Genomic DNA, 26,522 nt, shown 5'->3' with positions numbered 1-26,522 from the left:
CTGGGCAAGTTCTTCTCTACATGGAGAATTAGATAAAAGAATTACATTTACCCAGGCAGACTACAATTTCCATCTTGGCCTCAGTTCCACCCCCAAAAAAATATACATTTAGTCTAAGCACCCAATTAGGAAAAAAATATATTAGTTCCCTTACTATGTGATATGAATTATTCTGTATTAAATACAAAATTTTAGAATTTATGCTTGCAAAAGAAATACAGAACAATTTATACTTAACAATTTTATTACATGTACACACAAAATCATAGCAAAAGTTGACATGCTTTATAGGATTTTTTTTTGTCTTTTCATGGTGCTATCGAATATTTGCAAATGCCTAAATGGAACCCTTTCTTCATTCTCCACACCTTTTCCCTGCATCACACACAAGTCCAAACACACACACACACACGCACACACACCCCTATATACATTCATCCTTTTAATCAAAGATAATACTCACTGGTGTTAAAACTAACAGCTCTACTGGACAATGGCTTCGTGGACATGTTCGAGGCTGTCTTAAGTCTGGTGTGGGCACAGGCACATCGGATGTGATTTCCCTGCAGGGAAGCCATCTCTGTGGCTGTGGCGGACACTTGCGGTCCCTCGCCTGCCAGCACTGAGCTCAGCCTCACAGTGAGCCGAGATGAACAGGTGCTCTCTTCTCTGGCGGTGGCACGTGAGGTCCGTCTTTGCAGAGCAGTGTCTCAATGGGACGCCTTTAGCTTCGTGGCCTTCCCTTCTGACCACCCAGCAGGAAAAATATGTGAAAGTGTTTTGTTTTGTTTTTTTTCCCCTGCCAGTTTTGTCAGTAAGATAAAATACAAAAACCAAAAAAAAAAAAAAAAAAAAAAAAAAAAAAAAAAAAAAAAAAAAAAAAAACAAAACCACACACACACAGCATTTAAACTTTGTATTTCCCACAGGTGGGCTTCTGAAACGTTTAATGCATTCATAGTAAACCATTAGTTTTCTTTGGAATTAACCTTTTTGCCTTTTCACCTTATAAAACAATTCAAGCTAAATGACCACATTACAATAGAATTAAGCATTGTAGCCTGGTTCCCAAAATCAGCATCAGTGGAAAAACCCATTGAGTCAGAACGCTCACCAACAGTGCAAGCCTGTGTCAGCTTTTGACTTTCATATCAACTTAATGTAAATGTAGTTTATATCATTATCACATCTACTTTCTCTTATGCTTAAAACAGGCTCTAATTTTTAAAAAGCAGATGTAAAGATATTTCGATTATGTGTTGACATTTATTTCTATTGTAGGTGTAATCTAAGGCAATTATAAAAGTACCTGGTATGTCCCATCTCCAGCTCAACCTGCTTTTGCTCTGAGTCCAGCAACCTTTATTCATCAGGATTCTGAACAAAATAAGTGTGGAAAGGAGAAATCCAAAATGATATTCAGAAGTGGCAAATCAGAGCTGAACACAATTTTAAAATTGACAATTTAAAACTTTTGCCTCTTTTCAGCAGCCAGAAGAAGTCTGATAATTTAAAGCAAAATCTCTGCCCCAAAACCCCCTTTCCCTGCACTCCATGAACACCTCTCCCCCTTTTCCTCTAAAGGCAACATTTTGGCTTGGCAACCAATACACATCACTGAACTCTTCCATTTAAATGCCCAACAAAAATTGCATCTGATCACAGCTTGTGAAAAGAAAAGAAAAGAAAGAGAAAGAAAGAGAGAGAAAAAGAGAAAGCAAGAAAGAAAGCAAGCAGGAAAGAAAGAGAAATGAAGGAAGGAAGGAGGGAGGGAGGAAGGAAGGAAGGAAGGAAGGAAGGAAGGAAGGAAGGAAGGAAGGAAGGGAGGAGAAAAGAAAGAAGAAAGAAACCACAAATCAGACATAGGCAATGACAATATCCTATATGCCTGCCCCATCTGTTCTTTCATTCTCTCCCTCACTAACCTTTTATAAAATAAAAGAAAGCCAAGCATAATTTGTTACAGTAAAGGCACCCCGAGATTTAGGGGGATAAGCACGGTCTTACTTGTTAGCTGCAATGCTGCAGCTGTGCTCTTATCTGGCCAAAGGAGACAGGGGACAACAAAAGATCCTAAAGAAGGGACGGTGGACGCATGGGAAAACCACTACCCCAGCATTGTGGTGCCCTTCTGCTGAGCAAATAGTTCAAACTGTTCATTCCCATCTTCTATTCTCTCCCTGGTACATTGTTTGTGCCCTTGCATTTCATTCTGCAAGGAAGGTTGCTCTCTGGGCCTATAAGCAAACAGTCCAGAAAAGGGCTAGCCATCCTCTTCTCTTCCCCGGAGAACTAGCATTTTTATTTCGGCTCCAAGCTGTCAAAGATCTGGAGAGTTTATGTCAGTGTCCTGAATTAATTGCTTTAAGCTGGAGCAAGCTCCGTGGGCTACCAAATGTCCAAAAGATGTTTATTAATAACATCTCCTCCAGGACTGTGGCTCCAAGCTGTCTCGGGGTGGCAGCTTTTCTGTGAGGCGGTGCCACCCTCTCACCCCTGGCCTCTTAGTGCTAAGGAGGGGGGTTGTCTCTTTCAGTCATCGTGACAAAATTTAGAATTGCCTGGGGTGAAATAAATATCCACCTATGTCACAGGATGTGCATGGCAGATATCTTTGACTTGACCCAGAAAGAGTTACAGAAGCCCCGCGTGCAACCCACAAGAGGGCTGGGGGACAAAAAAAGCAGCCAGGACCCCCCTCTGTGAAAGTTCATTTAACCAATACAATTAGCAAAAGGAGCAGGAGAAATGGAAGCTTCAGCTTCTCCGCCCCATCTCCTCCTCCAAAAGAAAATTCAGTGAGGCTGACAACACAATGCATTTTGAAGTTTTCCTGGTACCAAAAAAAAAAAAAAAAGCCTCTTTAATAGAATGAAATAATAAACCAATTTATATACCGATATAAGACTAGGATCGTGAGTGCCATTGTGTAATTTTCCACTTGACTTTTCATTATCTACCTGAACAAAATCAATCTATATGTATGGGATCAACATACAATTCCAGAGATAAAAGCTGAAAATAAATGCGCTTTGCATATCCTGGAGATAAAAGACACAATTCTTGGTGCTGCCTTTTCCTCTCCAGCAGATGCATTTATAAAATAAATTGTTGTGTCAAGGAAAAAGCGAGACGGAGCAGTGTATCTTGAGTGTTGACTCCTTTGCTGGAAATATTGATCCTGCAAATGAACAGTGGTTAATAAGTACCCTGCAGACGATATCAGGTCTTTTGCCCTAGTTTACCCAGAGTGCAGTCTGGGTCAATGTTTCTCCCAACCAAAGCTCCCAACCTCCAAAAAAAAAAAAAAAAAAAAAAAAAAAATGACTTCCCCTATTAGCATGGATTTAAAGCTGAGGACTTCAAGGGCTTTTTAAAGCCACTCTACAGAGATAAAGCACATTGAAAATTCACATTATATTAGAAAACCCCATGCAGCAAATGCCCAGCTTGTGAAGCACAGAGCCCTCAAAAGGGAAGGAGAGATGGCTCCATGCACTTTAGGGTTGACATTTATTACTTTAAACAGGTTGGTTTCCATTCCTTGTATGACCTTCTTTGCTCCAATAATTAGCAATGGCACTAAAAGTAGTAAGACTCTCTCCACACCGGCCATGTCATGGGTCCTCCCTAGTTCCCTTTATTGTGGAATATGTCACCGAATCTGTGTGAATCTGTGTGACCTGGTGGGCAAATGGTGGGGCATTGTTGAGGGTGCCCTGGCTGTTTGTGTGTCCTGTTGTGTTCAGGGCTCTTTGAAGACAGTTCACCCACTCTACCCTCCCGGGGTGGGCTCATTTTGGTTGCTAGTCACCTTCCTGTAAGGCAGGAGTTCATTCCCAATGTTGTATAGATCAGCCAAGAGAGGCCCACAAGGCATGGGACCCTCTTTCACTCCAAAGAATCACTCTGAGTTTGTGGGTATTTTCTGGTCATAGAAAGAGATTTCCAAAAATTATCTACTCTTCATTGTTAATTCATTGCAAGCTTCAGCGACCTCAGGGAAGCTTAGATATCTACCTTGGCAGTGTGACTGTCACAGCTGCAGTTCTGACGGCAGGACAAATCCACACTTGTATATTCTAGGATCTTTGCATTGACAAATGTTAATGGCCATTGGTCTATCGCTCCAGCGCAATTTTGCAATTCCCAATGTTCATGTACCCGCTTCCCATCTCCTGCGCTCTATATCCATGCACAGCACCCATCTGGGCTGTGACTATTGCCTCTTGATTAGCAAGTCTGGTGCTGTGTTCTATTCCTGAGTTTATATTTGTTGAAAACTCTGAGGAAAGTGTCCAGGAGCAATCCGATGCCGTGTCATGGCCTTTGGGAGCAGCTCACATGCTTTTAGACACAGGAGACCCTTTGGACAATTAGTGTGCTTAATTCATCTCATCTTTTCGTTCCAGTAGCTGTCAATAAGCAAATCTAGAGAAAATGTAAGAATGTGGTCAAGAAGAGTTATGCAGTCATTAGATTTTTGTTTAAAAAGAGAACACCATTCTGAAGGCATGTTTTAAAAGGGCCTTATGTTCTCATGACAAATAATGCCTGGAACGGCTACAGTTTTCAGCCTTGGTGAACTCCAGGCTTATTTGATCCATGTTTTAATTACTCTGTGATTCAATTCTGCATCATAGGGAACTGGTACAGTGACATAAGAGCTTCAGCCAGCGTGAAGGAGCTTTGTGCCCCGTGGTTCCCTGAGGAAAGACAACATACCAGAACAGGGTGTTATTTCCACAGAGAAACCTGCTCAGGGTGGAAAATGTCTTGGTAAGAGGCCTCAGAACCATCTTTTCAGGCTAGAACAGTGTTCCAAGCCCAGGCAGAATCCCGACACAGTGGCACACAGCCCATGTTGATGAAATACATATTTACTAAACAGAAGAAAGTGAGTTTTTCAAAAAGGTATTATTATAACATTTTTAATGACCATTACTTACTTGAATTATCTTGATGCCATTTCCAAGGGGAGGAAAAATGGACAGTAAGAAGTCCGGTAAATTTATGTAGATGCACATGTTACAATAAATACAATCTGACAGAAAGTTACCAACTTTTTCATTTTAAAAACTGTGCATCAACAGTTCAGATCTTTACAAAAAGAGATAAAGGGTTTCAAACAATTCAAAGTCCAATGTGTTCCTTCACATCAGGCTTGATGGAGAACCGAGAAACCCATTTTACAGGTGGACTAAAGTGAGATAGGTATTCCATTTAACCTTTTATCAGACCAGATGGGAATGCTTTCCAACATTGTTTTGATATTGGAGGGAAGGAGTGGGAATGGGAATTGGGCGAAACATGGTGCTCAGTCAGAATCTCTTGCCACTCTTCTAGAAGCATTCGCTGGAACTTAGTGATGGTAAAATCCCTGCCCTGGGCTTTCTGGATTGCCAACACAGATATCCACTCAGAAGAGGATGAGATCTCGGAATGGGGCCAGAAGAGGACTTTGCTCTTCCCTAAAGACACCACAAACTCCACAGTACTTAACATGTCCTTCAAGTGGTCCCTGATTAAGATAGTTGTTTTTTTTTAAATGGAAAGAAACACGACTGTCATTTATCCATGGTGACAACTTGAAGAGTGAATTAAAATTTTATTTTGAAAGCATGCTGTCACTGCAGAAAAGTTTCTGGATTATAACACTACAGAATGCTATGAGAAACACATATGATTTATTCTGTCTTACAGTCTATCTCAACTTGTTATAAAATGTTTTAAATGTGGAAAACTAAATGAAACATCTCTAAAACTAAATTAACATTTGACTTATAAGGCATTGCTTAGGGGAATGTAAGAAGGTGGCTGGCCCCTCCTTTCATACATATCCCTGTTTTTCTTAACTTAAAAATGTCTCAAATGTATTTCTTAAATATGTTTTCATTATTTAACAGTAAGAAATATGGACTCTTACTCCTTTTCTCCTACCGGGTTATGGAACTCAAGAGTACATAATGTCAGGGAGGGAAACATTGCTTTTAAAGAAATATGAAAACAGTTGCTCCATTTCATAACGGGGGTTATAACAATATTACGGTAATTTCCTTTAAAATAGCATTTGACATGCTTCAACAGAGGGAGTGTCAGACGTTCTGTGTTGTATGACTCCCGGCTGCAGCAGCACCAGCTGTGTCATACATGTTGATACAACGTGGGACACCTAAAAGTCGAGTTAGGTGTTCAAATGTACTTTATTTTCTTTTTCCAGAAATTCTGCAAGATAGAGATGTAAATTCACAACCAAACACAGAAAGGATTGCAGGGTGCGGGGGTCGCAGGTTATGAGAGGGTCCTTCTAAAAGGAACTGTCTGTTCCCTGCAGAAATGACCATGCCTTGTCCCAGGCATCACTTAAAGTTCAGAAGGAGCATGTGCAGCCCAGCACTAAAAAGTGCTTTGCTCTGAACCTCCCAATGCCACTCGCACTTTAAAAGTGATCAGTACTTGCTAAGTATCGACCATTTTTAATAAACCAGAAACAGCATCCCAGAATCTCTGCACACTGACCTGTGAATTGATGAAGCCAAAGAATACTGGTGAAGCCCATTTCTCTCCCTTTGCTTTCCTCCGAGAAAAAAAAGGTCAGTAGGAGACATGCTGGGAGTTGTTTGCAGTTGTTTTCTTTTAGTGTTGCTTTTCTTTTCTTTGAAAAAAAAGGATAAGCATCCATTTCCAAATAATTTGAAGCGAGATCATTCTAGTTAGTGAAGAATTTCAATGGCAGCTTTCCTAGAAACTCCAGACTGACTCGAACAGCAAATACTGAGATGCGGTTCCATCCCAGTTGTGAGGTTTTCTTTTTCTTTTTGAGTAAATAAATAATTTTAAAAAGCCACAAAAAAGGGAGACAAATTATTAGATATTTTGCTTGTCATCAAGGTAATTTTACATTTATAAAGGCATACTGGCTTTCAAAATGTTTAATGTTCCAGTCTTAGCTAGAAGGTCTTGTCATGTCCCCCAAAATGAGCCTGAATTGATGTGAGGTTTTATACAGACTTTAGGTCTGGTGAAGGTAATTTTGTGGAACTATGTGTTATGGTTTGGGGTGAAATTAAACCCTACGCTTGACTCCAGTGTCCATTTCGAGCTCATTATGATTGCATGTGTTTTTCCTATTTGTACCGGCCTTCTGCAGCCCTGCATGCGCGCACAGATGGTTACATTCTCATACTGGGTACTCGGAGAAGGTCACATGCTTTGCATCAATGGCAATTAGTTCCTTTTTTAAAATGGAAAATGTCATTAAGTTCTTGAATAATTCAAGAGTGGAGGTCACAATACAGTGTCCCTTTTGGGGGTCTTTATGGTGCAAATGGCAAAACAAGGCGATCCTATCAGTAAGAGTAGATCTAAGGTTTACAATGTAGCTCTATTTAGTGTGACAAGAAAATTAAATTACAGGAGGCACTCACTCATTGTCACCCTTTAACAGGCTTGGGAAAATTGTGAATCCCTGTGGGCAAATCACTGACGACGTGTGAGGGGAATAAAAATATTTCATTTTAATCACCGGTTGTTTCCGTTGCTTGATTTTGAAAACAAGCATAAACACGTCCCCCACAGCTCTCCTTGGAAATAGGGTCCCGAGTCTCCCAAACACGACCCGAACTTACAGTCTCTGCCCAGAGGCAGGCGGGTTAACCGCTCTGGGGAGCCTGGGTCTGTTTTCTCAGCCATGGTTGAGCTGGTCTTTATCCAGAGGTTCCTGGAAAGGAAAATACAGGGACAGATTTCAAATAAAAATGGGCGTCCACTACTCCGCTCCCCGCCCCCATCGGAGTCAGCTGGAGTGCAGTTATTATGCTTCTAGAACGGAGGGCAGCCCTTCGATTCTATCAGGACTGAGGAGGAGGAAGGGAAGACAGAATGACGCCAAGGCCACCCATTCTTTCTCCTCTCCAGAGGAAAAAGAGTCCGAGCTCCTTTTGAGATCTCGGGTCGGAGATGGTGCCGCTCGGGCTGCAGCGGGATGGACGAGGGTTCGAAGAGGATAAAGTGCAGGCTGGGGGAGCAAAACGAAAATCCTGAGGTCACTGAATGACAAGGAAATGTCGCCAGGGCCGTGCCAGCACGTCCTACCCTCGGCTGGCATCCCCAGCGTCCCGCCCCGCATCCTAGGCCCCTCGGCTGTCCCCCGCTAAGGACTGGTGGGCGTGGCCGCCTGGGTCGGTCCCCCACCGCAGCGGGGTCGCGCTCCCAGCCTTGACCCGAGGGCGTCTGCCTGTTCGCCCCGCGGGCTCTCCCGGACGGGGCCGACCTTGGCACCTGCTGGAGAAACCGGGCCTCGCCTGTGCTCCGGGAGGCTGGAGAGCGATGGGGAGGGCGAGAGAGCAATACAGCTGACAGAGCCCACCGCGACAAGGTGGGACTGGCCGGGTCCCGCTAGGTCGGCTGCCTAGAGTCGGTTCCCTGCGCTCTGGAACTTGTGGGGAAAAGCAAGAATGACCGTCCCTCTGCCTCGCGCTCTTTGCGACCTCCCGTCACCCACAAGTGACATTTAGCAGGCGTTTTCCTTTCGTGTCCTCCTCCACTAAGACCCTTGGAAGTCCCATGTCAGCTAAACGAGCGTTGAGGGGAGCAAGGAGAAGCCCCCGGAGGGCCAACCCCGGTTCCGCGTTCCGAGCAACTCGCCAGCCGGAGCTCGCCAGGCCGGGAAAGCCCGACGGACCGGCCGGGACCCGGGGGCTCGGCCGGCTGCTCTGCGGACCCCGGGCCCGACCAGCGCACGGGTGCGCCCGAGCGGCCCCGGCTGCCTGTCCCCGGGGATCCCGGCACCCGCCGCCTTCCCGGAGCCGGAGCACCCGCTGCGGCTCCCGCTCCAGCAGCACGAACCCGAGGGAGGCTGCTCCGAAGGTCCCCGGGCCACTCGCGGGGAGCCCGAGCCAGGCCGTCAGCCTGCGGCTAAGGCTCACCCAGGACTTAGGAAAGGGGGTGCTGCTTTATTTCGGAAGCAGGTCGGACTCGGTGAACACCTAGAGGAGGGAGGCATTTAACTTTTACACACACACACACACACATTCACACACACACACACACACACACATTCCAACGTGATCTGTCCTAGGGAGAATGATTTGTGCCTCAACTTTGGTAAATTTCCTACTTGAATTAAAGAACGAGGTTCGTGCCTCGGATGGGGGCGGGGAGAACAGTCAGGGGGCAGTTTAGATGTTTTTCCTTTTCTAAATGATTCAATTTAAGCAAACACTTGGGGTCTTCAGGCCGCTGTAATTCCAAAGACAATTTTCCCTGGTTTTAATTTGATTTGCATTTTTTCAACTTTGATAATATTCAATTTCATGGCTGAATACACATGTAAACACCGTTAGGTCGTGTTTTTCGTCCGTTGCACCAAACAGAATTTCGCTTGTCTCGGTGCCACGGGAGGTTTCACCCCGCGTCCTCAAAATATCTGCAAGTTTCTCTGAAATTATTTTTCAAAACTTAGCCTGGCAAGTTGCCTGAGCTTCAGAGGTGGCGAACTGAAATAGATGTAAACTACTAAAGTGGCCAAGGTGTGGGAAGGCCTGCACAGACCCTGAAAAACAAAGGCAGTAAAGGAAACAAATCCCTATTTGATACAGAATCACTTCATTTTTACCCAGAATTATTTTTCCATATTGTATTAATAGTTTTAAACAATCCAAAAATAACAAATAAATTATCTTCTCCCAGAAATGTTTTTAATGTGGATTTCATTGCTAGAAAGACAAACATTGAGAAATATAAAGAGATCATCTTTATAAGGAGAGGTTTAATTGCCACTATTAAGCTCTTTTATCAAACGTAAAATGTAGAAGAAAATGCAAGGCGAAATTTGGAAATAAGCGTTAGTCCTATCGAAACTGATATTCAACAGACTAGCACTGCCAATGACTATGGAAGTAGGGTGATGTGACCTGCCTGTGAGAAGTCAGGACAAAACTGTAGTGCGAGAATATGACACGGTGTTTCATCCTCAGGACACAAGCTAGGCATTTCACGAAGAAATACTTGGCACCTAATAAATGAAGCAAAACTCCAAATACGTTTTATACTCTCTTTACAAAACTGTGCTGGAAAAGGCAAGGACACGCTTTTTTGGTTTGTCCAAGAATACTTTATAAAATAAAATGGCTGTCTAATTTCCAGAGCTACCCTTCATTTAGACATATATATAGAGAGATATATATCTGCTTGCTATAGACTAACGTGGAACACTCGATACTGTATTTCTACATTAGATACAATATTTCTATCTTAAATAGAAATACAATAGAAAACCTAGATACAACATTTCTATCTTAAATCCTAAGAATTTGCAAATTACAATGCTTGTTTTATTTTAAAAATCCTAAAAAATGAAACAGATCTGTGAAACTTCTAAATCCTAAAAAATAAAATAGATCTGTGAGACTTCTTAAAAGGCTTTAGGCTCCAGTCTAGCAGATAACAGGTAACTGTATTTTTAGTTGAGGTGATCTAATTTGAAAGATATCTTTTATCAAGTGAAAGGCATTTAGGCAAACAAGAAAAGAATTCCATTTGAAATACAACAGACTTTGAAAGAGAAAGTCCCTTAATTTAAAAAAACAAACAAACAAACAAACAAACAAACAAAAAAAACACGTTCTTGGCAGGCTGACTGTCCAATGTCTTCAGGAAAACTATTCTTTATCATTTGGCTTAAAAAAAAAAAGCGTTATTTAATTTAAGTTACTATTGTTTAGGATTTGCACTAAGCTCTTCTGTTGTTTTGGAAGACTGGCAATTATGCCTACTTTATTTTACACAAATAGATGGAAGAGTACGCACGATCCACACAATTGCTTCACAGCAAACCCGTTCTTACAGACAGAGCTAATGAGGGGGGCTAATTATAACACACAATCTATTCAGAGAATGCAGACTGGGGACAATGGAGTACATCTTTCCCTTTTTCTATTAGTAATTGAGGAGTAAATGGGGATCTTGTAAGGACCTTAGAAGTTTGATCATCAGTGAGCGAGTTTGCCATTTTAATTTGCTTTCACCTCCAAAACAGATCTATATTGAGACAGGGCTGCCTCAGCCAGAAGCAGAGCTGCTGCATCACAGACAGAATCTGCTCTCCCTCCACCTTCAACTTTATTCCAACGGCTCTGAGCTACCACGAGGAGAGGGGCTGGTGTGGAGGAAGGGAGGCAAGGGAGGAATGGTTGGGGAAGTCTCTGGAAAGCATTCTAGCCAGGTGGGACTTCCAGATGTGGCAGGGTTGGGGCTTGGGAACTTGGGAGGGTATGCACCTTGGGAGAGTCATGAATCCTGGGAAGAAGGCACAGCACCCACCTTTACCCCTGCAAGGCGCCCAGCAGCTGGGCGTGGGGAGACAATTTGCTAAGAGTGTCATACAGGGACAGTGATCTGCCTGTTCTTCCATGATGAGCAGGAGCCCAGAGGCCTGGGCCTGAGGAAGGGAGGGGGAGTGTGTGTGTGTGTGTGTGTGTGTGTGTGTGGTGTGAGAAAGAGAGAGAGAGGAGGGAGGGAGGAGAGAGATTGCTGAATGCAAAGGAGAAATTGTGCAGTTACTTTTAGTTGTTTACTGAGCAAGGGCAAAATCTAAACAGCGCTTGCTGCAATCAATGAAGGGATCGCCTCGGTTTCCAGAGTTGAGCTCCCTAAATGAGCCTGGCATTCTGATAACTGCAGGTGAACACCTGAGATCAACTCCCTCCCACTGCTCCATGCTGGGAAGAGATAGGGACATGTTTGTTCGTGAGCTCTGGGAAGGGAGAGGCATGAGGGGGATTTAATTGTCTGCCTGGGTGAATCGAAATGTCCTTTAAAGCAAAGAAATCAAGAGAGATTGCCCTTTAATTGGTAACCTCTGCTGATGGGGAGAGGTAGTAATTAAAATGGGAAGAGGACAAAATACAGATTGGCTACCCCTTCCCCCTCTGTCTCGCCCCCATAAACAGTCCCCAAAATTGTATTCTCCTCTGCTCTGACCATCTTTACCAGGCTCAGTACACAACCTGGTTGTGGGTAGCTGTGTCGTTCTCTGGCCCCACCTTAGTCTAACACTCAGTTATCCAGTTTGGAGAGAGAATACGATTTTATCTTGAACCCTGTTCACTTCGAAGAGTTGGCCATCCACATGCCAACAGCATGAGGAGCTGGCCTTAAAATCCAATTGTCTTAGTGTCTCTGAAATGCCGAAATAGAAGATGCTAAATCTGCAGGGAATCCCACACCACTAAAAACAGACAGGCCAGGTAACTAAACTTCCCAGATATTGAAAACTAAAGAAGACATCCATGCCAAGCCTGAGCCCTGATTTGAGGAGGGCCAGTGCTGAGTTCCACCCTGTGTCCCCAGAACCTGGCACGAGCAGATACTCAGCCACTGTTCCACGAACACTCAGATGCACTCTGCTGGAGTGGTGCTCTTCTCTTAGACTACAGGCCTACTGGGTGCTGGGCCAAGTCCTCCCTCCCTGAGGGCTGCAGGCTGATCTGCCTAGGCCAGCATCCTATTCAGGGGCAAATCCCAGAGGCAGGTGTTTATGGAGATCTGCATGGATACATATGTGAGGGGTGGCAGGGGGAGGCGTGTCATGGGGGCTGGGTGCCAGGGCTTGCTGGGGACCAGCTGTGGGTGGCGTATGCATTCCAGCTATGCTGTCACCTGTGTTATCAGGCCACCAGGTGCAGGTCAGGGGGAGGTCAGAGGCAAGAGCCTCTCAGGACATTCCTAGCCCCTGCTCCCAGAATCCCCTGGTAGGGAATAAGGCAGAAGGCTGTAGCTCATCAATTGGCTATGTGGATTATTTCAACCTTATATGTCAGCCCTTGGTCTCTGCACCTGACATTTCTCTCTTCTCTGGCATTTTTTTTTTCCTTCTAATCACAATGCAGGAGCCTGCTCGATGCCTCCCACTTTCCACTACTGGCTAGCTGGCCCTGGAAGCTTCAGTGAGGAGAAAATCGTGGTCCAGCTCTGAATGAACTTCTGGCCAACTTTGAGGGACCATGGCCGCATAAGAATTCTAACTGTGTTACCCCAGAAGAGAACATGAGAATCCAGCCTGATCCCAGACATCACTCACCCTCACCTCTTCTAGTGGGGTCTGCGCCAACCTTCGGGGGTGCTGAAGCTGGCTCTTCTGAGATCTTCCAGCATCTTTCCAGCCTCCCCCTAACACTTCAGTTGTCCCTAATACCAGCAGCAGCTCACTTTCCAGACTCTGGAGTTCTGATGAAGGCAGCCCTCCTACTTGACTGAAATGGGAATTGTCTGTGCCCCAGCGTCCTGAGAAGACAGAATAAGCTGAGGGAATATGAGTTGAAGGACACGAGCTTAAAGCTGGGCTGTGAAATCGGAGCAAGTTCCCTAACTTCTCTCAGCCCCAAGACAATACCTGTAAATTTTGATTTCCACCAGCAGGTCAAGGGGAAGCTTAAAAGAGATCCTATTTATGAGGATCCCTTGAATGGTTCCTAGCACCTAGAAGAATCCCACTCAATGGTGATTGGATGGAATAGTTTCCATTCAAAATAAGAGAGGGCAGGACTTGGGAAGGCCCCTTAAAACACTAAAATGGTAAAACAAACAAACAAAAAAAAACAATTTCTGCCAACAAATTGACTCACTTTTCTGGAGAAAAATTCTATCTTTTCTAGAGAGAGAATTTTCTCAGCTAGCAGGGCATAGATTTTTTGAAGTTACAACTTATTTCTTGGTGTGAACTGCCCTGATTAATGTAGCTTAGAATCACAGAACAAATGAAAAATATATAGTGAAATTGATCTCCTTTATTTGAAATTTAGAGGGAATTTTTGGAGGTAATGCAAGCAAAACGCTTAAGCAGAGCTGTATATTTTATACCGAAGGGTGCACATGTTGACATCCTGACTTTTTCGCTAAAGATTCTTCTGACTTCCATACGAAGCTCTCTATAAGCCAGCTCCTGCCCTGGCTGACACCTCACCCCATTCCTTCACAGAAAACATCATGTAATCATCGTCAGTCCTCAATTCTCCAGCTGTCTACCTCAGGCCTTAGTGTCCTCCAAGCTGTCTCCTCCAAATACTTCCAAAATTGTTCTATGTTTTCAAGTAAAGCACTTTTAACATCCATGAATTAAAGTTAGGAGTTATATACATGCTTTCCTTTCAGTAAGCAAAGATTTCCCAACAGAATTCAATATATAATTACTTCTGCTTTGTAAAAATAGAAGAAATAATGAATTGAGATTATATTTTCCACGAAATATCAAGTCAAAATTCACATGCATGTAATCTTATTTTTATTTGCTCAGATCATTACCAAAACTAGTTCAAAAACATCCCTGCTTATTTCTGGACCTGTGTTTTATTCTTTTCAGATAAATGAAACAATGGGAAAGCTGATTTCCTTATTTAAAAAAATAAGGACCCAGCCATTTAAGGAAGCAGAGATTGAGCCACATAAACAAGTAGAACTGAAAAACAGCAAATAATTCACATTACAAAACTATAATGTGCATTGCACGCCAGTATTTTTCCCTTGCACATCCGTTTGTGATGCTGAAGTTTTCTCTCTCAATAAATTTAATGATATTTAAGTCAAGAAAGTATAGTATTGCCAGCATCATCTCCTGAAACTGCAGGGAATATTGCTGTTTCTAATTAACAAGACAGCTTTAAACCCCAGGTGCTGGCCCTGGTGGGAAGTGAGACCTCTAGTTTTGCATGAATGAATGTAACTTAATTTGTTGCTTCTTTTCGCACTCCTAGCCATCATTTGTGTTATCTTACAGTGAAATATCACCCCTCCTTTGGAGAGAGAGAGAAGACAAGTAAGTCAATGTTTTTTAATGTGAACCTGGTGGGGGGGGAGTGGTGACAATGACATCTGACCCCTCCCTGCGAATGTTGGCAGTGAGCTCAGAGCTCTGACAAACAGCAACTAATGTAAAAAATAAGCACGTTTTGTGAAAGTATGCTTGTAAAAGCATTCCTGTCCTCTCTACGCTTTCATGAGTGGTACTTTTAGCACAAGGTGGCAGCTTCTTCTGCAGAGGATACAAATGACCTGGAATAGGCCCCAAGGGTGCAGGGGCTGAGGGGGAGGGGAGAACGGGCATCACCTCCAGTCTAGCAAGAGGGACGGCCACGGAATTACAGCTTGTAAAATAAGCCTCCATCAGTCTCCCAGGAGACAGCCGGCCTCAACTTGGGTGTTCCCCGCTTGTTAGCCTCAGTCATAATTGGTCTCTCCTCCCATCCCACGTTGTTGGTTTTCTGTGTGTGGCTTTTGGTGTGAGCGTGTTAGGTCATCAACAAATACAATGGCGGGAGGGGGTGAAGGGGGACACACATGATTGTTTTAGAGAAGAAAGGAGAAAAGGGATAAGAGAGTGGGCAGGAAGGCTGTGAACAGAATGGGGAAGGTGGCCCAGGATTTAGGCTTCCGAAGCACCCCCTGGAGTGCTCCAGGGTAGGGGACTCTCTGGGAGTTTTGTTAAAGGGAGAAGAGGCCTGCCCAGAGCTGGGGACCCTGCTGAGCTCCGCTGGGGACATTCATCCATTCTACACTATTTTTGTTTGCTTGTCTCTGGGGGTGCCTGTAACATCCTGCCCACATCCGGTGCCTCTCATCAAAAAAGAATTTTTCAAAAAATCCCAATCAGGATGATTTGCTCTAGAAAGGCTGTGTGTGTGGAGCTGAAGACCTAAAGAACAGCCCAGGACCCGGGACAGGGGGCGGGGTGGGGGGGAGGCAGGGTGCTGGTCACAGGTCTTCATCCTTTTTTTAATCTATTGTTAAAATAGTTTCTCACTATCTTGTCCCTCCATCCCCCACCTCCTTTTACCTTTGCTTAGAGGAAAGCCAGTCCTAGGGACAGAGGCTACAGTAAATTTCTTATTTGAAGTTGGGTATAAAGCCCAGAGTGGAGATATCTTTGCATTTAGCGAAGGTAGAAGATACAATGCATTGTTTTCGCTCAGAAGGGAACAGATAAGATCCCCAGACCCTTGAATCTTTATTTACCGTAAAAAAGAACATTTAACTGGGGAAGGAAACAGCAAGAAGTGTAATTAAGTCAAGTTGCAAACTTTGGGGATTTGATTTTTTTTTTTCTTCTGTTTGTGTGTTTTCAAGTTTTACATTTTACTCCCCAAGCCCTGGCTGGCCTGGTTGCCATGGTGCTGTTGCCAGGGCTGGTGTCCTCGCTGTCCCTGACCCAGCAAAGCATTTCAGGTCTGAAACCTTGGGACAGCAAATTGGGTCTAATGGCACTACGGTGTGCATGGGGGTGGAGGTGATCTATTCTGTATGTGAGGACTTGATGCCTACAACTTTGCAGACATTAGCCAAAACCAACTCCTGGCAACTCCAGGGCCATGGTGTTTGGGGGGAAAATGTTTCCTTTCCTGCCGTCTCTTGCAAGGTGAAGGTGCATAGTTAGAAAAGGCCTTGCTGCTTTCCTGAAACATTCCTGGTGTCTGCACATTCCAGATCTCATCTCGGCCACCCCTCCCTCCAAGCCAGGGCCACCACAAGTGTGTAGTAGTCTGCACTCCCCCTAAGAAAACGCGTTCCCCCCAGGTAACTTAAGGTACCTCCTCGGGCTAACGCCTTCGGCTACACCCTGTTGAGCCTTATCTCTCGCTTCTCTCCTCCCGACTCCCACGTTAAAAGGCCCCTAAAGCATTGAGGAGCGGCTTCTCTTTATGAAGCCAGGGAGAAGGTGGGCGATAAAGATCAGGCGTTTAAATTGGCCATTTGGAAGATTACATCTCTTCAGCGAGGGTCTTTCTTTCAAAACTCGCATTGAATTGAGGGTCGTGGCTACTCTGTACACAGCTTTCAAAGGCAAGGCACCTTTTAACTCGGCCGTGGAGTGGCCTGGGAGAGGGGACCCGGAGCCATCAGAGGCCCGAGGGAAGGCCGTGGGGAGACACCCGTCTAATGACGAGTAATTGACGGATTCGACGCCGCGCATTACCAGCGGAACGGGAGGCATTAATTATTTAAAAACGATTAGCCTTGCCGTGTGTCCTGCAGGCGTTCCATCTTGTTCAGGGAAGATAACCAGCCACGCGAGGCGAGCCGTGACTCGGAGGGCTGCGGGCGCGCTCCCCAGCAGGCTTCGGGTGCGGTGGACACGGGCGCACAGCCCAAGGCACCGGGGAAGAAAAGGAGGGGCCACTCAGGTTCCCCACACAGGAACATGACCACATAACACTGACCGGGCTAAAGAACGAAACCGATTTCTGCCCACCTTGGGTTCGAAGTCTAGTTACTGCGGCGCAGATGGGAAAAGCTTTCCAGTAGCGGGTAGCGGGCAATTTCAATGTGCCAATTCCCGGTCGCGTCAGGCCAAAGACCCACAGTAATAGATCCTGGCACGGGCCTCTCACAGTGCCTGCTACCCAGGTGTTTAAGGCAAATACCCCAGGGAGAATGTGGATCTGTCGCGGGGGTGGGGATGGGGGGGGGTGACCTGGTAGACACCTGCGGAAATACACCTTTATCATACCCTACCCTCGAAAACCGAGAGTCCTGAGGTTTCAAGGGGCAGCAGCAGAACTACTATTTTTCCGAGGTCCACGCCTTTCCGCAGGCTACGGAAAGACTTGGCTGGTTCTGTTGGGTCCTCCTGAACTGTTGAGCTCAAGCCCGGCATGCCCAAGCGCGCTCCTGCCTAGGGCCAGCCGTGGAAGTGGGAATTTGGCGACTGGGTTGCAGGGAGAATGGGATGATAAATGGCCCCTAGTCTGGTTTCTGACTTTCTCTCCCGGACCTAGCTCATAACCCCAGAGGCCCCCCAACCTGCCTGCCGCCAATCACAGGCGCTTCCTGCAGCCAGAGCTAAGGTTCACTCGCCTCTTGGAAAGGCGCAGCCCCTCCCCTGGTCCTGCTGGACGCCTACTCCCACCGCCTTTTTGACCTGCTTGCCTCCGAGAAAGCGTCGAGGCTGGACTCGAACCGCCGCGCGCCAAGGGGAGTGCGTCACCTCGCTTGGGCCTCGGCCTCTCCAGACTCCCCTGCACCACGTACATCGTTTCCTACCTACCCCCGCCCTAGATTCTGAGGCCAAGGGCTTTCCCCACACCCCACCCTCCACTGTCCCCCGGAAACACGCTGCTCTCAGATGGAACCCCCAGACCCGACCTGCACCAGGGGCCCGTGTGACTTCCTCCGGGCCCTACCAACCTCCTCTAACTAAGCTCAGAGCCTGAGTTTGCAACTCTGCGATCCCTCATCCTTCCAAGTCCTGCACTTTCCGAACCTCAGGAAAAACAAAAACAAAACAAAACAAAACAAAAATCCCAGCCCCCTGAGTCTCTGTCAGCTAAGCTTACCACGCGCCAAGCCCTCCCGGGCGTCTGAGCCCTGAAAAGGAGACGCACTGGCTGGGGGAGGGGCGGCGCGCGGAGGGAGTGGGGTGCGGACGCTGCGGAGGGGAGCTCCAAGCGGCCCCCGAGTGGGCGCTCTCCCTACCTGCGGCAGCCGGCGGGCAGTCGGACCGGAGGGTGGCGGAGCGTCCAGCGAGCGGAAGGAGGCGGCCGACTGCTCCGAGCCGAGGCATCCCCGCATTTATTTGAGCTCAAACCAAGCGACTGTTGACTTTAGCACACAAAGCAAAGATTTCACTGCCCGCTAGTTTAAAAATGAATATTTTACCAAGATATCGATCAGCGTTATAAAATTCAGTTAAGTACAATGGGATCCTGGCAAAAAAAAAAAAAAAAAAAAGAATAATAAAGGAGGGGGGAGGCAATATAATATCTGTGCAAATTTGCTGAAGTGTGACGTGTCATGGAAAGTTTACCCTCCTGGAATTCGGATCTAGAATGTTTTTTTCTGTTGTTTACAGACTTTGTTTATTCACAGATCACGGTTGCTTAAACCGGCGTGAGGGAGGCGTGGGGAAAAAAGGAAAAAAAGGAGGGGGGAGAACCGCTGCACCCCACAATGCGTAGAGTTGGGGAAAGCGGGCGGAGGCGATTTGTGAACTCGTAGGCTCTGAACTCGGGCTAGGAGAGGGAGTTAAGCGGGAGGGGGGCATGAAAGACCCAAGAAGCACAGAAAAGCCTCCGAAAGCGCCTGCTCCCCGACATCCTTTTTATGTATTCGGGCAGAACTATATCTTATCGGCCCGGATCAGTGAAGGGGGGCGCGCTAAGTAGTTTAAAACGACCCTCACACAATGGGCGTGCCATACGAAACATAGCAGGTTAGGGCAGCGCTTTCAGCCTCCATTGTCCCCCACTCGGCCCCGGCCCTGCCTCTCGGCTCCTTCGCCACGGGAGCCTTTTATGTGATAATGAAACACATTTCAGGCCAGGCTCACGACGTGTGTGTCCTTGCCAGGGGGAGAGACGGCCTGATTGCTGGCTGTAGCCTCCGGATCCCCCCTCCCCAATTTCTCTTCCCTGTGTTCTTCGGGACAATGTGGCCAGTTAAGAAAGGGATTTGGAGGCGGGAGGGGGACAGTGGGGAGGATGGAAGGCGGAGGCGACGCCAAACCCCCCTCAAGCTCCTGGGAAGGCCAGGCTTGTTGGGGATGGCGGCGGGGTGGGGGATGGGGTGGCAGAGACTCCCCCCACCCCCTCAAGGTAGCACGTGAAGGCAGTCTCCAGGTCTGGGGCGTAGCTGGGACACTCCTGGTTTGGATGATCTAGAAGCCCAAAGATCTAATCTTGGAAAAAGGAGCCTGAGCTTAGAAACCTGAAGCAAAAAGTCCAGGCCTCGAGGCTTTCAGAGTGTTTTTACCCACCGCAAGCTAACTGCGCACGGGAGCGGCTCCGGAGTCTGCCGGACCCTAGACGACGCTGATTCTGCCCTCTCCCAGCCAGTAAAAGTCCCGGGCAAAACCAACGGGCCAGACTCCCCTTTGCGCTCTTGGGCTTGGTTTCCACTGCGGTTGGCCGCCTTTGAGGCCAGCAAGGTCGTCTGTGGGGAGAGGCAGCACGATGTATAAGAATTCACTCTGGGTTTTTCTTTATACTTTTAGAGTGTCCTTGAAGGCTCACAAAATACCCGCATATCCCCTGGGCCCTGCAAACCTGGATTGCCAACATTATCTAACTTACAGGAGGCTTTGCAAGCGCCTTGAGTTTTGGAGAAAGATGGGTGCAAATTTGCAGACAGTGTCATCTCCACCACTGTCATTGTCAATTGGCTAGAAACCCGTCACCTCCTTCTCACTTCCAAATATACCCTATTTTTAAAAAAACAGACTTGGATTGTTACCTTGATTTATCCTTTCCAAACCAATTCCAGGAGATCTTCTAAATGTTTCCCTACACCAAGTGTCTCGCCATTTCTGGGTTAGCAAGGTCGGCCATGGTTGTGCAAAATATCTGCTTGAGGGAGAAGGGCGGTAGAGTGTGGTGGCCTGTACACAGAGGAGGCTGGAGGATCCAGGCAGAGTCCCAATTCCACCACTGTTCACAGTGGTCAACAGGCAAATTGCTGCACCACAAATTTGCAAGTTTGCTCTAGGCTCATTGACTTGAAGGGAGACTAAAGATCATAAGTACAGCAAAAACATGTGACATCGGGGCTTCCCCCCAGAGAGGCCAGCTGTGGGGCCCAAGGGAGCACAGCACCAGGGCTCATTCAAACAGCCAAGGTGGAAGGAAAATTGCGATTATGAGGAGGGTGATTTTCTACTGGCTTTAAAAACAAACCTGCTGGAATGGTCTGCCTGGGATCTGTGTATTTTATTGTGTGTACAGTTAACCCCAAAATTCAAAAAGTAACCATAGACAATATTGAGCTCCATTTAATGATGTGCTTGCTTTAGTGTTTAGGAAGCTGTGTACTGGCATCTGCAAATTTGAAGTGAATTTAGAGAAATAAGTTGGGTTGACCAATGGAGGCGCGGATAGATGGACAAGTATGTGATAAAGCAAGTATAATGAAATGTTAATTGCAGAATTTCTGCAGGTCCATGCGTGCTTACTGTAAAATTCATTCAATTTTGGTAGGTCTGGAAATTTCAATAATGATATACTGAGAAAACAGCAACACTCCCAGGCCCAAAATAAAATACCACCTGCAACCAGTCAGAGTATGCCTCCCTCCTTCTTGAAATAATTTCCAAGCCTGTTTATTTTTTAAGCCAAGTAAAGAAAAACGAATCTGGAAGAAAAGATTCAAAGGATAAAACCGGGAATAACACTTTAATATAGATTGTGGAACTCTGGCCCTTGCAGCCAGAATACACATTTATAAGCCATAAATAAAGCACGCAGAAACCATAAATTAATCAGACCCGAGACCTGGATTTCACCGTGTCAAGATTGGGAATGCTTTTTTTTTTTTTTTTTTTTTTTTTTCTTGGTCATTTACAACAGACCCTTACATCATTTTTTTTTTTTATGTTTTTAAACAATAGTACAACCCTCTGGTTCTGTTAAAACTACATGGTTTTACACCAAGTCACTCACAAAAGTTTTTTTTTTTTTTTTTTTTTTTTAAAGTAAGACTTCCCTGCAACAACAGCGATGGAGGAGAACAACACAAAAAAATCAGAATCTGCAGGTGCTTCAGGAAGCAGGAGTCTACACAGTAGTGGAAACAGGAGGCTCTTTTTTTTTTTTTTTTTTTTTTTTTTACTTCATATTTTTTTCCGTTTTCCTCCTTATACAGAACGCGGGATATCAATGTGGCCCTCTGTTTGGGACGGAAGGGCTGCAGCGGGTGAGGGGAGACTGCTGTCTCGGGGGGTTGGGGTGGGGTGTGATGGGTGTCTTCTCCCTTGCGTCTCTGCAACAACACCGCCTCCCCAAAGTCTCGACTCCACTTGCTCGCTCACTTATCCTCGATCCGGGCTGCCAGAGTTAGCTGGGCCTGAAGCCGTCGTCTTCTTAAGAAGAGTTCATAATGGGCCGGGAGTACACCCCCTGGTAGTAGGAGGTATCTGCGGCCAGGGGTGAGGCGTCCAGGCCCGTTTTGTTCGTGACGGGGCCCATGGCCAGGCTGCCAGGCATGGGGGAGCCGTAGCCGGGGTAGTGCATCACCTGTTCGTAGGCCTTGAGGTCCATTTTGTGGGTCTGGTGGTGGTGGTGGCTGTGGTGGTGCTGCTGCTCCGAGGACATGAGGTTGTTGATGGAGAAGGGGTGGTTGAAGGCGTAGTGGTGCTCCGGCTTCAGGTGGGCCTCGGGCGGCAGGCCCGGGTGGTGGGGCGGGCCCAGCAGGTGCGCCGCGGCCTGCTGCTGCTGCCCAGGAGAGGGCGCCGGCTCCGGGGGACTCAGCGCCGCCGCCGGCGTCGCCTTCAGCTCCCCCAGGCCCCCTCGCTTGTGCTCCTGGCACGGGGAGGCGCTCGAGTGAGGCGACTCGGTGCCCGCCGGAGTCTCGGAGGCCGGCCCGGCGGCATCTCCCAGCTGCGCCTGCGAGGCCTGGGCCCCGGCGGCCGCCTTCTTGCCGCCACCCGCGGCGCCCGCGGCCTCCTTCAGCGCCAGCTGCTTCTCGCACTTGAAGCGCTTCTGCCGGCGCAGGTAGCAGCCGTTCTCGAACATGTTGCCCGAGTCAGGGTGCAGGGTCCAGAAGGAGCCCTTGCCCGGCTTGTCGGGGGAGCGGGGCACCTTCAGGAAGCAGTCGTTGAAGGAGAGCGAGTGGCGGATGGAGTTCTGCCAGCGCTGCTGGTTCTGCCGGTAGAAGGGGAAGAGGTCCATGATCCACTGGTAGATCTCGCTCAGAGTCAGCATCTTGTTGGGGCTCTGCTGGATGGCCATGGTGATGAGCGAGATGTACGAGTAGGGCGGCTTGGCGTGCGTGTAGCTGCGCCGGTAGGTCTTGGGGTCGCGCGCGCGGCTCAGGCCCGCCTGCCCGTACATGGGGCTCATGGAGTTCATGTTGGCGTAGGGGGCCAGGCCGCCCATGGCCCCGGCCGCCTGTCCCCCGAGCGGGCTCAGGCTGGGACTCAGGTGCGGCCCCATGCCCGCCACGCCAGCCGCCCCGGCGGAGCCACCCATGCCCGCCATGGCGCCCGCGCCGGGGGACATGCCTGCCAGGGACGGGCTCATGCCCGCGCCCACATACGACGACATGTTCATGGAGCCCGCGCTCATGTTGCCGGAGCCGCTGCCCATGGCGGCCGCCGACATGCTCATGTACGTGTTCATGCCGTTCATCCCCAGGCCAGCGTTCATGTTGCTCACGGAGGAGTAGCCCTGCGGACAGAGCCCCGGGAGGGAGGCGACAGCGTTAGCACCGCGGCTCGAGGGTGCCCAGACCTCCCACCCGCCGCCCAGGCCTCCGCCTCCGGAGCCCTTTCCTCCCCTGTGGCCCAGTCTCCGGACTCCGAGTCTGTTTCATCCAAGGAGAGCCACGATCGACTGCCCTGGGAAGGCTGCCTGGGCATATGGCCCGTTCTTAGCCCTTCTCCACCTCGCCCAGGTTCTAGAACAGGGGTCCCATGGAGTACTCCCAAGCCAGAACCCCAAACGCATTCTCCTATCCCAGAGTCTCCCCAAACTCTCCTACCAGCATACTGAGGTGGCTCCGAGGCCCGAAGTCCCCGGACGCCACCTCCCAGTCTCAGCAAGCAACCTGCGGGACACCGCGCGGGGTGCCTCGGGCTGCCTCCAGCGAAGACTGTTTCGGGCCCCTTCTGTCCGACCTCCCTCCCGGGACCCCCTCCCTTGTCTCAGGGGGACTGAAAGGCAGAGCCTGTGCGGAGTGCAGGGTCGGCGGGAGGCACTGAATGGGGCAATAGGGAAGAAACCGAGATCCGAACTACAGGCGGCTGAGCTTTGCCGGCACAAACTTTCTTTCTCTTTGTCCGCTGGTCTTTGACTCTGCCTCCACCTCGGCCCCCAACTCCTACCCATCTTCTCCTCCTCAGCTCCCCACCCCCTCGCCGGCCGACCTCCCACCCCTCCCCAGCCGCGCGCTGCCAAACATAACTCTGTTAGGATAGTGCGTGGCTCGGCCACGAAGAGGATTTGGAGGCGCCGCAAGTCAATATTTGATCACAAAGTTAATATTATCTCAAGGCTAACAGTGTGTCGTATAAAAAAGAGACCCATTTGAGTCGAAGGAGGGCGGAAAAGGCGGCTGCCCAGAAAGGCTGGGGTGGGGAGGGGGGTACCAGCGAGGGAAGCGGTCCTGAGGTTGGGGAAGGAGCTAGCGCCGCCGCGCCACTTCCCCCTGGAAAAGGCAAGCGCTTACCTCGGGCTCGGCATAGTAGCTGCTCCAGTCGGACGGCTCGTGCCCTTCCATCTTCACCGCTCCCAGCATACTGGAAGCCGAGTGCATGGCAGTTTAAAATTTAACAGCCACAACAAACGACCAGCAGTCACCCCCACCCCCACCCTCTTTTAAAAAAAGTCAGCCGAGGCACCGTCCCCTCCTCCCTCCCTCTCTCGCACTCCCTCTCCCTGGGCTCCACTCCCTCTCTCTCCCTGGGCCGGTCAGGGACTGTAGTTGGAAGTGGGCGGGAGGGGGGGGGGCGGCGAGAAGCGGAGGAGGCCCGGGCCAGCGCCCCGCGGTAGGGAGCGCCCTCCGCCGCCGCCGCGCTCACGGGCTGCCGGGTGGCGGCTGAGTTTGGCAGTGCCGAGCTGCCCCGAGGCGGCGGGAAGCGCGCGGCGCGGGGGCTGGTGGGGGGGTACGAGGAGGAGGAGGAAGGAGGAGGAGGTGGAGGAGGAGGAGAAGGAGGAGGAGGAAGAGGAGGAGGAGGAGGTGGAGGAGGAGGAGGAGGTGTGGACCTCGGAGCGGACAAGTGCCGCAGTGACGTGGGCGGCTGGTGATATAGCGCGGCGCGCTGGCGCGGGCCTCCAATCCCCAGACCCCGGGCAGCCCATTTGAATAATCAGCTCACACCTAGGTGAGAGGGAGCTGCCGCGGGCGCCCCGCACCTGCCCCTCGGCGCCTGCCGCCCGCCCCGCTGCCGCAGCGCCCGGCACTCCTGAGCTGGCCTGGAGAGCGGGCCAGGCGGGCGATCCGGCACGGGGGATCCCAGGTCTAGCCCCCTTTCCTCCCGGGTACGCGGCGAGTCCCCTGAGGAAGGAGGGACCTGGGAGGAGACCACCCTCGGGGGCGGCTCCAGGCTCCAGCCTCCGCCCCGTCCCATCGCGCGGGGAGCTCGGTGCGCCTGTCCGAGGGCCGGCCCAGCTTCCGTGCCTGGCAGAACCCTAGGAAAGCCAGTTTTATTTATACCGGGTTTCTTGGTTCTCAGTGCTCATTCCCTGTCAAAACAAGCGAATGACAGAGCCAATTTACAAAGCGCTGTCGTATTTAGTGTACACACCTTTAACTCGCCAGCCGCTGCTCCTGCGAGGGTCCTCCCTGTTACAGTTCAGACCCTGAGCGGCCCGGGGGAAACGCGCGGAGCGCACGGTCCTGCAGCCTCGGCTCTCCGCTTCCCACGAGCCCCGCCGCCCGCGACCCGCAGCGGGGCGGCTGGCTCCTGGTGCACTCAACCCCTCTAGCAGCGGCCGACGATTGGGAGGCTGAGATTTGTCTCTGACATTCAGGCCGGCGTGTTTCAAGGTTACTTTTCAGTCACAACCGAGGTGCCCACAGCATTTCGTAACTAAAACAAACAGGGCAAGAGGTGGGGAGGGAGGGATGAGGAGAGAAAAATCCAGGAATCAATGATGGGGCATATAGAGTTGACTTTAAGAGGGTCTCTGTCCTCTCTGCCTTCCAGAGGGACTGCTTTATAGAAAGTAGAAACTCCAGCAATCGTATACTTTTATTTCCTCTGCAGCTCCTGGGTTCAAAAATTGTCTTCTGCACTGTGTTAGCCACCAAGACATCTGTGAGCAGAGATTTGGAGTAGGGGAGTATTGCAGGTGTTTGGATGTGGAGGCTCTTTCTTGGTTCTAAAAACCTGGCTGGACCCTGAGGGATCCAGCCCTGTACCCACCCAATCAGAGACAGAGAAAGCATAGGAACTGGTGGGCATCCAGCCCACCTGTCCAAAATTGGGGGCGATGGCGGCGGAAGACAAGCGAGATGGCAGACACGGAGCTTCGCATTGAAGATTGAGTGAGGGTGAGGCTGGAAGCCAAGCGAGGAGGGAGTAGTAGGCACAGGGGAACGGCCTCCCCAACCCCAGGCCTGTCAGGTCTGCGCCGTATGGGACCCAAGAGGCAGACGCCTTGCTGAAATGCAGATGATTTGGACAATTCATAGAGAGGACACTAATCAGGCCGCTGAATGTCAGGGCGGGATTCCCCCCCCCACAAAGTCAGGGATCTGCTTCTGCGTGGAAGCCGTGCCCTTCGGACCCCAGAGTGCTGAAGACTCCCACGAGGGGCAGGCCAGCCCGGTGCGCCAGGGAAGGGGCTTGATGGTGTATAGGGCCACGTAGTGAACGTGGAGGTGTGCGCAGCGGAGTCACAGGGGCTAGATCCATTTCCCATTGGGTCCCACCTAGCGTGTGGATGGGAGCAACTTCAATGCTCCACCGAGGGTGAGGGAAAGAGGAGCATGCATTGGAGCTCAAAGAATGAGCAGTTTTTGAAAGCTTTCTCCGCAGGCCAGGGCAGACACACACACACACACACACACACACACACACACACACACACACACACACA

General features: G+C 49.0%; 1 protein-coding gene across 10 annotated transcripts; it reads right to left on the bottom strand.

Moving 5' to 3' along the window:
- Window positions 1-226: 226 nt before the first annotated feature.
- On the bottom strand, window positions 227-25,458 carry FOXA2 (forkhead box A2). Of its 10 annotated transcripts, none has more exons than XR_005202312.1 (6): window positions 24,148-24,211; window positions 7,629-7,720; window positions 6,520-6,814; window positions 4,345-4,431; window positions 2,999-3,181; window positions 878-1,377 (listed from the first exon to the last, which is right to left on the bottom strand). XR_005202312.1 is itself a non-coding variant. In XM_017541482.2 (3 exons), the coding sequence occupies exons 2-3, from the start codon at window positions 24,214-24,216 to the stop codon at window positions 21,843-21,845; spliced, it is 1,374 nt and encodes a 457-aa protein (XP_017396971.1). In that variant the 5' UTR covers window position 24,217; window positions 25,226-25,458; the 3' UTR covers window positions 21,128-21,842. The 10 variants fall into 10 exon arrangements, 2 of the variants coding, with proteins under 2 accessions (XP_017396971.1, XP_017396970.1); XR_005202313.1 differs by lacking the exon at window positions 24,148-24,211 and adding an exon at window positions 19,745-19,915; XR_005202307.1 differs by lacking the exon at window positions 24,148-24,211 and adding an exon at window positions 18,466-18,590.
- Between the last annotated feature and the right edge of the window lie 1,064 nt (window positions 25,459-26,522).

This window comes from Cebus imitator, unplaced genomic scaffold (genome assembly GCF_001604975.1).
Source record: "Cebus imitator isolate Cc_AM_T3 unplaced genomic scaffold, Cebus_imitator-1.0 Scaffold134, whole genome shotgun sequence".
Lineage (NCBI taxonomy): Eukaryota > Metazoa > Chordata > Mammalia > Primates > Cebidae > Cebus > Cebus imitator.
The sequence above is the reverse complement of the archived record's forward strand: the minus strand, read 5'-3'. Positions and strand labels throughout refer to the sequence as shown.